We start from the raw sequence: 12,095 nt of genomic DNA on the forward strand, positions 1-12,095 counted from the left end.
ACTATTTTCATTATGTAAGTTAACAGCATTCTCAATAACTGAGAAGTTATGTTCTTCCAAAGTTTACTTATAACTTTTGAACAGTTGTCTAATGAACACACTGACTGCAGTGACCATTGGCATTATTATCCCGCCTGACGGCGCCTATATAACAACTCGATGCATTAAAAACGCAAATTCAGTATTGCATTTACGTAGCCAGTTCCTTTTCTTCAGACACTTCAGGATCAAACAATACCAGATAATATATGTTGTGCTGTTTTGGCTGGACAGTGATTTCTATGTAACAGTGGATTTGACATTTTTTTCCCGCATTTAAAACCCTCTATACGAATAACAGTTTAATATAACTGTCGGATACGCTTATAAACACAGCAAAAAAGAACTCCAAAGAGTTTGCCCTCAGAAATATTGAATGATTAAGGAAACCTTGCAAATTCAGACCAATCGTATCAGGGAAATGCTACTAGTCGAATAATGACTCTGACTTCAGTTAATTTATTACCATTGCCGAAACCCCTAAAAAAATCGTCTGAAACAGTAACGTTACTTTGGCGTAGAAATCATTACAATGTCTGGTAGTTTTGTGCACTCTCCCGCGAGGCGTATGCAAATCGCTGACAGGCTCAAATCGGCACAACAGCTTTGCCTCGGTTGTTGGTCGGTTCCACTCACTCCGCCCCACTTTCGTTGCGTTGCTAGGCGACAGTAGTCAGGTGACTGTCTGCAGACAGAACATGGCTGACCTGTCAGAAGACCAATGAGAGAAAGGCCAAATTTAGCATAATCGATCTTATTTTTTACGTCGTTTGTGACCACAGTTGACCGTCGTGGACAGCGATTGACCAGAGGTATTCAAGGTAAGCACGAGAGCACTCAAATTTGGGTTGATATATTACTCTGTGTTGCTTGGAACAGCTGTAGCTAACGTTGGTGTTGGCTAGTTAGCTAGCTAAGTTAAGCTAGCTGCTAGCCAAACAGTCCCCGCTTTCTCTCGCTAGTCTTTCGCTAGTAGGAGGAAATAACAATTAGGCAACTTTATATGGACGCAACATCTTGTCTTCCGCAATTTTGTAACGTCATTGCATTGCCAAAGCCAAAGCTAGTTTGTTGTATCGGTAACGCCAGTGTAGCAGTACAACTACAATAGTTAAATGGAACATAACGTTACAAGTTAATATGTAATTTATCGTGTGGTATTTCAGTGACCCTTTAAACTAAAGTCAATATCTGCACACACAGACAGTCCCCCCAGGAGAAGGAAATCAGATCAACTGTGAATTTATTGTCTCCTCGGTTAGTTTTTAAACTTGGTCTATTCGCAATGAATCTGACTCTGTTGGAAATGTCTTCCAATAGAATGGGCTCTGTCATACACACAATAATGACAAAAAACATTGGGATGAATGATTTTTGTGCCTTGTTTATTTTATAGAGGGGAGGTTTAAACCTTTGACCAGAGGGCAGCACTTCATACTGGTTGTTCAGTTGGAGGGAGGCATCTTTTATGATTTATTTGTCCTCTTTGTGGATTAATGCCACAGACCTTACTTTGTATGCCAACTATTGTACATGTTATGTTAGGGCTAAATACAGATTGTCAGCAATGTGAGCCGAGATGACCAAGTTTTAGAATGCTTCCAAAGTAGGTTTCTTTTTTTAACTGATGCAGTAGTTTGGTGTTTGCACAGTATTGTTTTTTTTTAGCAACTAAATACAGAGCATCCATAAGAAATTGTTCCTTTATCCTAGTGATATCACCGTCTGTACTGCAACAGTGTCCTGAGAGTTGTTCCAAATGCTCCATGACTTGTTTGTAGATGTCATCACTACACTTTATGGTTTGGGCTTTGGCAATATTGTTGCACATTTACAAAAGACATCTTGTTGTTGCCTTTTAAAGTTACCTAAATGTTATTTCCTCTAACAAGCTTCCACATTCAAATAGTCTCTCAGCTGTTTACATCCAGCAGAGACTGGTTCAAATATACAAATTAAAACAGATATGTGAGCTAAATTATTACACAAGAAGAAAAAATCTTTTAAGTTGGGTTTTCCCTTAATGATTTATAAATTCCAATAACAACAAGGGATTTGATTGCAGATGAGCGGGTTGCCGGAGGGAATAGCAAATGGCCCAAGCACGAGTGAACAGATTTGGGAGAGACCCTGGACTCTTGAAGAGATGCGGCAGAGCAGTGCCAACTGGTCCTTGGCAGCCGACTCAGGGGTAAGGGTCCAAGCTTGTCCCCAGCTCTGTAATAGGCCAAGTAATTAATCATAATCTGTTCTCAAATAGTCTGAAACATGCTGCAGGAATGTGAGTAGTGCGCATTCATTTATTTTACAAAAAGATTTTCATTACAGGTTAGTGGAGGGCATTGTGAAAGGTGTTCTACTTTGGTGTAATGAAAGGAACTCTGCAACTGTTGCTGTCTTTATAGGTCTTTTTCTTTCTTCACAGCTCTTCCTGTTCCTCCAAGACTTCTCCCAGAGAATGCTGTCAAAGACGCATGATATTGAAAAGCAGTTGGACAGTCTGATCTGTGACACCAAGGCCACAGATAGCTGCTTGCACTCTGTTTTTAACGACTTTCTCATGCTTTCCAATACACAGTTTATAGAAAATGTAATGTATATAATTACACATTTTTTGCTCTACTACAGTTTTGCTTGTTGTGCTATAACTGTGACAATTCAGTCTACTTGTTTGTGTACTTTTGGAACTAAAATGTTGCAGTTTACATGATGTAATCTCTATCTGGTGTGTCCTGTTACAGAGAGTGTATGATGAAGAGGTAGAAGACACTATTCCCAAGGCTGATACTTTGGAGAAGCGGCCTGAGCAGGTATAAATAATTCATCCTTCCTTCTCCTAACTTTTGATGGCATGGAGTACAACACTGACCAACCAGTATAAAACTGCATAACGCTTTTCAGTATTATTATCAAGGATAGTATGGCCACAGTCTGTTTTGTTTTCCCTAAAGGAGAAGACTCGAGAGCAGAAAGAGGCAGAGATGATTCCTAAGATGCAGGAAGCTGTAAACCATGGTCTGAAAGTGCTGGAGTCAGCCTTCGAGCATCTGGACATCAAAGCTGGAAACTCTGATTCAGAGGATGAGGAGGTCACAGACCGAGTGGAGGCCATCCTGGAGCCCAAGGTGTGCTCTTAATGACGCAGTAATGTATGATTACTGCAATTACTGCAGAAATGCATGTGATACCGCATCTTTACATAAATGTACTTTATCCTGTGTGTCTGTTTTTGTCCTTGTCTTTTAGGATCTGTATGTGGACAGGCCACTTCCATATCTGATTGGTTCCCACGCCTTCATGGAACACGAGGATGTTGGACTTGGTGACCTCTCAAGTGATGGTAATATACTTATGCCAGCTTCTTCAGGCGCTACTACATTATACTGTACATTTTCCCTCATGTATTTGTATCATTTTTTTTTTTTTTTTTTTAGAAATGTCAGTTGACAGTGACAGAGACAGTGTAATTGAGAGCGAAGATGGCAAAGAAGCAATTGTAAGACCTTTTTTTTCCTTTCACAGTATTTGTCAAGGTTTTTAATCTTGCATAGGAAAATGAAAACCTCATTGCATGTATGTATTTATTTATTTATTTATTCAACAGCATTCAGATGAGGACTTTAATCAAGAGGAAGATGAAGGTCACAATAATATTAGAAAGGTAAGCTTGGCTGGCTGCCTGCCAAAACACCTCAAAGATTACATTTAAACTAAAACAACTTTTTAATTTTGGATTCTCTTCCCACACTCACATAGAAGTCATCCATGTTAAGTTATGAGGATGATGATGAAGAGGAGGAGGATGACGATTCTGACATATTCAGAGAATCAGACAGGGATGATGATGATGATGACGATGACACAAAGGTATACCTGTTACAACTTTGCTAGAGTAGAGCAGCTGTACTCAAACACAGCGGGTAAGGATTGCCTCCGCACGACAGTTCCCCAATACGTGCAATATATATGTTTTTTTCATGGTCACATGCACTACCAGACCGGCTATCAAAACAAAAACAGAGAGGCTTGGATTACAACACACACAGAGGGAGTGTGACTCTTTTGTGAATGGGTTATTTGTAATTTCAGTCTGAAATCATTCAGATATGATGTATCTCAGGGACATTGTTAATCATCAGTTTTTATGTCACATTCAGAACACAGGCCCATCGTCTTTTGCTGATGAGCTGGCAGCCCGAATCAAAGGTGAACCACTTAACAAACCGGAAGGAGATCACGCATGTAAGTCATAATCAACCAACTGGTAGTATATCATCTCACTTTTTTACTCCCACTCTTCATATTTAATTTAAGCAAAACACAGCATCAAAGTTTACATTTGGGATTTAAGTATCGTTTTTATTGTTGCATGTGCATGCTCATGGCTTTTGTGTTTCCATCATGTCATGTCTTGGAAGCATTGACATCTAAGAAGAAAAGTAAAAGCAGGAAAGAACCAAAGCCTTCAAAGCCACAGGGTAGGACTTTCATTCATCAGCAGTGCAATTCAAACTTTTTGTTTAATTTTGCATTAGTTATTTCCACAGCAGGCCCATTGTTCCCAGCTTGCTCCTCAGTATTGTTTATGTACATTGTAACAGCAGCTGAAGAGGACAGAGATGATATGTTTAAGCCACCGAAGATGGATGATGATGAATTCTCCCCATTTGGAGGGAAAGGAGGCCTCTTCAGTGGGGGGAGAGGCCTGTTTGACGATGATGACGAGGTATACTAAACTAAATGATTTTTTTTTTTTAGAGCTTATTCATTCCCATATACTCTGATCTTCAGCCAGGATTTGATTTGTGCTGTATTATGTTATGCCATTCAGGGTGATCTTTTCTCTGATGCACCAAAACCTCCTGTGTCTGAAGAGAAAAGGGTGGTGAATGAGAGCATAAATAGCCCCGCTCAAACTGCAGGTGAGACCTAACACAGACTTTCTAGACAAATATGTACAAAGACATATGGATAAGATGGGTACAAACATACAGAACAAACTAGACTAGCAGATGCTACATCACTTTTCTTTTCCATTCAAGAATCTGACAGACCTGGAAAGAAGATTCCAGCAGGTGCCATTTCAATATTCCCAGGTAGTAGCATTTACTTGTATGACAGCTAATATCATGTCCTTGTCTGCTTTATCATCCACGACCAAACCAAATCACTTTCTCTCCACAGATAACAGCCTCTTCACTTCAGGGAATGACTCTGGTTCAGTGGAGAGCAAAGAGAATGGGACTGCAGCTCCTAAGACCAATGCTGCCTCCAAACAAGTTCCTACAAGAGCTAGTCTTGGTGGAGGAGTAGGTGGGCTGTTTGATGATGAGGATGAGGATGATGACTTTTTCAGTGGTAAAAGCCTGAAAAAGTCTGACTCTGGTAAGTGTGTGAGAATAAGCACTTTAGTTCTACAGTCCAGGTTCAGGTGGGATCCTCACCCTCAAACCATGTGTTGGTTGTTTTTCCTTTTTTTTCAGCTGGACAGGAGAAACCCAAGAAAGCTATTGACCTTTTTGACGAAGACTATGAGGATGGGGATATTTTCAGTGAGAAGTTCAGTGCGCCAACTCCAGCCCAGAGTAAGAAGGAAGTATTGGAAGAGCAGGTTAAACAACCTGAGAAAAAGGTAAAGAGCAACATTCAAGTTTCTCAATGCGGTTGAACACGACCGTATTATGTTTTCATGTCGTATGACTTACATATTTTGTTTGGTATATCTACATAGTGTTTTGTGGCCTGGAGAAGAGTTCCTATGCTGATGATTCATTGTTATGTTTAGATGCCGGCAGGGGCCATCTCCATGTTTGGACCCGGGACTCAAAGCTTGCTCAGTGAGGGCCTGAAAAAACGTCAGCCGTCTACCAGCGAGGAGTCAGAGAAATCTGAGGAGGTCTGAATAGATCATTGTGTATCAATATACTCCTGACAAAATCTAATTTGCTGTGTTTTCACATGCAAATTGGCAATTTTATGACCAAAAAGGTTTTGCACTGCCTCCTAATACACCATCAACTGGTTGAAGGCCTCAGTGTATTTTCATTTGTTCATACTGTTTACTTTTTGTTTTGAGGTTGTACCTGCTCCTACATTGACTCACGAGCTCAGTTATCAGCCATGGATGCCATTAAATGAACAGACTTCGTTGCAGTCATTATATTGATTTTTACTCAGAGTATTTAAGTGCAGTCTGATAAAAGGCCAAATTTGATTTAGTTGAGAGTGCACTGCTGGCCTTTACTCCTGTTGATACAGTTCAGTTCTCTTTGCTCTTTACCGGTATTTTCTTCCAAGACTAAAACTTCATACTTTCAAAAAGGAATTTAGAAAGTTAACTACATTACATTTTCATCTTCATGTTGTGCATTGCAGAATGGACCGGCTCCGGATGCTGCGAAGGCTGCTGTCAAGCAGACTCAGAAACCCCAGACCAGAGGCCTCTTCTCAGATGATGAAGACACCCAGGTAAGGCTCTGAAACTTCACTGGAAAAAAAAGTGATAACAGTAATAATACACTGTAATTACACTATATGTGTATTTGCCTTCTATAGGGATCTCCAGCCATCCCTAAGAGCCAGTCTAAGCCTGAACCTACGAGCCAGGGCAAAACCAGCAAGGCCCCTTTGTCATTATTTGATGATGAGGAAGAAGAGGTGAGAGTAATAAACTACTATTTCACACACTTCTGAACACAACTGAATTAGGTTTGATTGTTTTTGATGGGAGTAAATTACAATAATCTGGTTCTTCACCTTGCAGGATCTGTTTGCATCTGCAGCTAAATCTAAAGCGAAACCTAATCAAGCCAAAGCCTCTACACCGCAACCCAGTCTGTCCAAGTCTGTGTCCAGCTCCCTCTTCAGTGATGACGAGGTATGAGAATAGAAAAAGCCATATTTTACTGCTGCATACCAATATTTAATGGAGAATACCACATGATACATTATTTCCCTGAATATTTGAATGACAGGACCAGTGGTTGGGTTCTAAAAGTAGTGCGGGGAGATCAGAGGTCAAGACAGGAGGGATGAAGTCCAGTGCCAGTGCCCCCTCCAGTCTCCCCAGTGCCAAACCGTCTCACAAAAGCAGCCTCTTTGACAATGATGACGATGTGGATGACCTGTTTGCTCCAACAACACAGTCAAGGTATGTACACTTGTAAGGAGGAACAGTGCAAATACACGTCTGCTCACTGTTACAATTGCATTAAAATCACTTTCACAATACTTTTTTTAAATGTTGTATTGCCAGGAATTCTTACCTATCCTCTCGTTCTGTCGTTCTTCATATAGTCAAAAGAAGTCTCAGAGAGTTGCTCTCTTGTTTGAAGATGAGGGTGACGATAATGATGATGAAGATAAAGGATCCCTCTTTGGCATCAAACCTGCTACCAACATAAACACTGTAGCCCCAGCTGTTAAAGTAAGTACACTAAATAATCTTTTGTATTTTTACATTTGTCATGAAAACAATCTCTTGTTTTGGAAGATAACCTCCAGTGGGCTTTAAAAAGATTTAATAAGCTCAAGGGGTGAAAGAATTTCCCTAAGCCCCTACAGGACTAGTTTAGATCCTTCAGTTAAACAGAAAACACCAAATTAGAAAATCAGGTTGGCACTATGAGTTTGCCCACAACAGTGATATTTGTTATAATGTATTCAATTTGATTCTGTAATAGTTTATTCATTACACCATGTGATTTTAAATTATCTTCCACACTGAGCTTGAATTTTTTTTTTTAATACCTGTATTCTTCAGAAACCTGCTGTGGCCTCTCAGTTGTCCTCCCTGTTAGAGAAATCAGAGGAGGTCGTAGTTTCTAGGACTAGAGCAGCAGAGGACGAGCCTTCAGAGCAGGAGAAGCCAGCAGCAAAGAGCCCCGAGCTGCTCCCGTCAGCGACCTCAACACAGATCAGCGCAGGTAAAAAGAAGCCTGCCGGAGCAGTCAATCTTTTTGGAGGCATCAACGTTCTTGCCAGCAAGCAGACAAAGAGCCCGTTGGATGAAGTAGACAATGACGACAGCTTCCTCTCTGAGGACAGCCCACCACCAAGTGTCAAGAAGAAGGAGGAAAAGAGGGAAGAGAAAGTCAAAACAAACGCTGTTAGTCTATTTGATGACGAGGAGGAAGATGAATCTGATTGGAATGAGCCGATATTCACACCCAGTAAACCCACAGCGAGTAACACACTAAAGGTTTGTGTCATTTACAGTAAACCTAAGAATAGTGTGACAAAATGATTATGTTGCATTCGTATGCTGTTTCTCCTGCAGTCGAGGTATTAAAATGTGTGTCTGTAAAAACATTTTTACAGCCTACAGAGGAGCGGCAAGCAAAGAGCACGGGTGTGTTCCAGGATGAGGAGCTGCTGTTCAGTCAAAAGCAGCAGAAGGACAATGACCCAGATGTTGACCTGTTTGCCACCTCCGAGAAAGCTGGGGTCAGTATATTAGATGTGCTTATCTGTTTGAAGATCTGTTTCTCTTCTCTCTGCAAGCAGCATGTTTTACTCAACTGCATACTGTGTCTAAATGCAGATGTCTTTCACTAGATTGTAAGGATACATGACTGTTTACTTTTTAGAGCTCCAAGCTCAGCTCAGTGAAGCCGGCAGCACAAAGTCTGTTTGCAGATGACGATGAGGATGACCTCTTCAGCTCTATCAAGCCAAAAGCTCCTCCTCCGGTAGCAATTGGATTATTTTCTAGTGATACCTGCTTCCCTAACGTCTAACTCTCCTCAGATATGACTTGTCTTTATTGTGCTTGAACTGCCACTGACAGCTGTGTTAGTCATAGATTTGAACCACAAATTTTATATCAGCGGGAGAACTTTCATCCCTCTCTTATTTTTCCTCTTTCAATTTCATTTTCAGAAAGTAGCAAATAAGCCCAGTACACCTAATGACAGTGCACCACTAGCAAGTCCAGAATCTTTATCAGAGATTCAGGTGAGTCTACAGTAAACACGTACTCCAATAATATCATGGGCTGTTTTGTTTCTTTGAGCCATAAACACACATACCTGTGTGTCCATGCAGTTTTGATTTAGGGTTTGCTGTTGTATTAGCTGTTACACACTGCTGTTTTAGATAAACACAAGAAATGCCTTCATTGGATACAATTCTGAATCTGCTGTAATCTGACCACACAGAAACCTGCACCAAGCCCTGTAAAACCTAAAGATTCCTCATCAAGGATTGGGAAACTTCAAGTAATATTTCTGTTTTATTTAATCAAAAGTCTTCATTCCTGTCATTTAACTCCGATTCCTCCTGAGGAAAGACTTTTCTATTCCCTCTTACACCTTTTTTTCTTTTAAGGTGTCTTCTGTCTGGGCTTTTTCATATTCCAACTTAAAAGCTTGGCTACGATACAGCAGCATGACTACCAAAATGAAGATAATTATCTGTTTTATTTCATTTTGCTAAACTGGAAGAATTTGCTCGCTCTTTCTTTCAGTGTTATTGCATCTTGCTCTTGCCTCATTTCCATCCACAGTCCTGTTTGGTTTTTGTTTTTTTCTCTGAATGATCTGCTGCGTGGAACCACTCTGACAAACGTCATAAAATGAGAGTGGTTAGTAGTTATAAATGTGTAGTTAACTGGGAAAACTGTGTTTAAATAGTCTTTGTTCAGGTTCCATGGTGTCTTTTTAGCCTTGATAAATTGTATTGATGCCTCTGATCTTATTATATTCAGGCCAATCTGATGATCAACCCTGCTGCGTTGCTCCCTGGTGCTGTCCCCAGTACGCATGGGGCTGTAAGTGTACTCCCTGGCATCGTTTTTAGTTCCTCCTCTGGGGTGTCCAGCTCCAGCCTGAGCCCCAGCCCCGCCACAACTCCTGTAGAAGCCCAGACGGACTGTGCGAGAGGAGTGAGCTTCGACGCCCCAGTCCAGGCTACAACACTGCAGAGCGCACACAAGGTGAGTGTTTGATCCCTGGCTTGAAGAATAATATATGTTATCTACAATTCTTTTAGTTGCTTTCCCATCCCTTGGATTTCTGACGTGAGTGCAAATCTTCTGTCATGCAGAGTCGTGCTAAAGGTTCTGTACAACGGAGACCCCAGTCCAGAGCAGCGAGGCAGCAAGCGGCCCAAAGATCTTTAAAGGATAAAGAAGAGACTGTGGGTGGAGATGTTCCCGGGCTGAACCCCAGTCTGTCTGGTTTAGCCTTACCGTCACCAGACAGGTCCAGCCAGACACGTGCCAGTCCAACACTACCTAACTCAGCTGCACCCGCAGCCTTGCCCGCCTCCTTACCTCAATCCTCTCTCTCTGAAATCTCCCCCAGACCCTCTGTACTGACACTGCCAGTATCCACAAACGCTGGAAAGAAAGAATCCAGTAAAGACAGCAGCAATACCAAGGTGCTGCCGTCTTCTCATGAGGATGACCTTTTTGGCTCTGACGGTCTGTTTGGGGCCACATCAGTCCCTAAAACATCCTCCACCAGACAGACTACCAAGACTACACAACCTCAGGCCAGTAGTGGGGTGGGATTGAAGAAAGACAAAGACAAAAGCACTCTCCCATCCATTTTTGATGCCAACACTGATGACCTTTTCCAAAAGGTCAAACCAAGGTCAACTACTAAGAAAGCCATGGCCTCGTCCTTTTTGGAAGAAGATGAGGATGATGAGGACATCTTTGGAGTGAGCAACAGCTCCACTCCCATATCACCAAGTAGTAAAGAAATCAAGAACAGCAGTAGTTTTTCAAAGCAGGGCATCTTCGAGGTACCTTTTATTTTACATTGATGGTAATACTGTCAAGGTTGTCTTTTACATCATAAGAACATGTTTCATTTCTTTCCTTATCGGCTGAATTTCTATGTTCTCAGGATGAAGTAGCCACCGTGCCTAAAGTTCACAAGAAGCACAAAGAGAAGACCCCTGACGCCAGCCTGTTCGATGACAACATAGACATTTTTGCTGACCTGACGGACACTTTAAAACCAAAACAGAGGTCCAAGACGAAGGGAGAGACCAAGTCAATATTTGATGATGACATGGGTAAGAAACAATAAAACGCATGCAGGCATTCTTTTTCTTTCTTTTCTTTTTTTTTTTTACACTTTTGATACTGTCTGTCCTGTGCTCTACCTTTTTTTTAATTGGCATATTTAACCAAATATGTTGTCCTTCTCTCTGTTCTATAAAGATGACATCTTCTCACCAAGCACAGTAAAACCAGTGACGAAGGCTGCCCATAAATCAAAGAAAACCCCACTGTCTCAGGAGACCAGTACAGCAGCGGATTCAAGCGACATATTCGATGATCCACTTAATGCTCTAAGTGGAAAATGAACTGTTGTTTCTGAGAAGCCAGATTTGTACAATTGTGGATTCATTCTTTTGTTACTTGGATCGCTGAAAGATTAGAGATTGGATACACTGTTGATAGAGTATTTATTCATATGAATTCATATAAATACTGGGGCTTATTTTTGCCAGATAAAGACTCAGATAAAAACTAGTCCAGTCATCTTCTGACAGCACTTCCAAAATCATCTCGGCATCAGATCATATTATGTAACATGTATTATATACTGTTAATCTTTATTATACATAATAGCACTTTATAAGCATATCATATGCTTAGCCTCAAAGCCTGCAGAAATTAACAGTAAATTGTTTTGTTTGTTTTGAAGATGTTTATCCTTTGGTTTGACCATGTTGAGATTACATTTCTTTTGGGTTTGTGCCATATCATGGTTATGAGAAATCAATGTGTTTACTTACTGTCTTAGGCATTTTGACAATGTTTTTATTAATAAGAAATTCATCAATTTCTTAACTTTGGCTGTGATGAAAAATGAAAAATTAATTTTTAAAAACTAAAAAGAAACATATTTTATGCTATCTGAAATGAGTGTGATTATTTCCAAGTCACTTGCGTTTTGTCTGTCTAGACTTCGATATCGATCATGTCTGATATGAGCAGGAAGCCCATTCCGAAGAAAGGGAACTTTAGATCTGTGATTATTAACACCATTTCTGTTTCATTTTTGTATGATTGTGCTAGGGTTAGTTTTTTTGCTGAG

The 12,095-nt window shown here is 40.7% G+C and overlaps 1 protein-coding gene across 4 annotated transcripts; it reads left to right on the top strand.

The window, feature by feature from the left end:
• The first annotated feature begins 658 nt into the window (after positions 1 to 658).
• On the top strand, positions 659 to 12,045 carry washc2c (WASH complex subunit 2C). Of its 4 annotated transcripts, none has more exons than XM_031305398.2 (31): positions 659 to 860; positions 2,105 to 2,230; positions 2,465 to 2,629; positions 2,781 to 2,849; positions 2,991 to 3,164; positions 3,286 to 3,379; positions 3,474 to 3,535; positions 3,644 to 3,700; positions 3,796 to 3,906; positions 4,197 to 4,281; positions 4,458 to 4,517; positions 4,641 to 4,765; positions 4,871 to 4,961; positions 5,082 to 5,135; positions 5,224 to 5,424; positions 5,523 to 5,671; positions 5,825 to 5,935; positions 6,415 to 6,507; positions 6,595 to 6,696; positions 6,803 to 6,916; positions 7,014 to 7,189; positions 7,336 to 7,465; positions 7,802 to 8,239; positions 8,359 to 8,484; positions 8,628 to 8,729; positions 8,920 to 8,994; positions 9,198 to 9,257; positions 9,746 to 9,973; positions 10,084 to 10,788; positions 10,893 to 11,064; positions 11,213 to 12,045. In XM_031305398.2, exons 2-31 carry the CDS (start codon positions 2,105 to 2,107, stop codon positions 11,356 to 11,358), a joined length of 4,401 nt encoding a protein of 1,466 aa, XP_031161258.1. In that variant the 5' UTR covers positions 659 to 860; the 3' UTR covers positions 11,359 to 12,045. The 4 variants fall into 4 exon arrangements, with proteins under 4 accessions (XP_031161258.1, XP_031161265.1, XP_031161275.1 ...); XM_031305405.2 differs by having other exon boundaries at positions 4,644 to 4,765; XM_031305415.2 differs by lacking the exon at positions 9,198 to 9,257.
• Positions 12,046 to 12,095: the final 50 nt, after the last annotated feature.

The sequence above is a fragment of the Sander lucioperca genome, chromosome 15 (assembly GCF_008315115.2).
Source record: "Sander lucioperca isolate FBNREF2018 chromosome 15, SLUC_FBN_1.2, whole genome shotgun sequence".
Lineage (NCBI taxonomy): Eukaryota > Metazoa > Chordata > Actinopteri > Perciformes > Percidae > Sander > Sander lucioperca.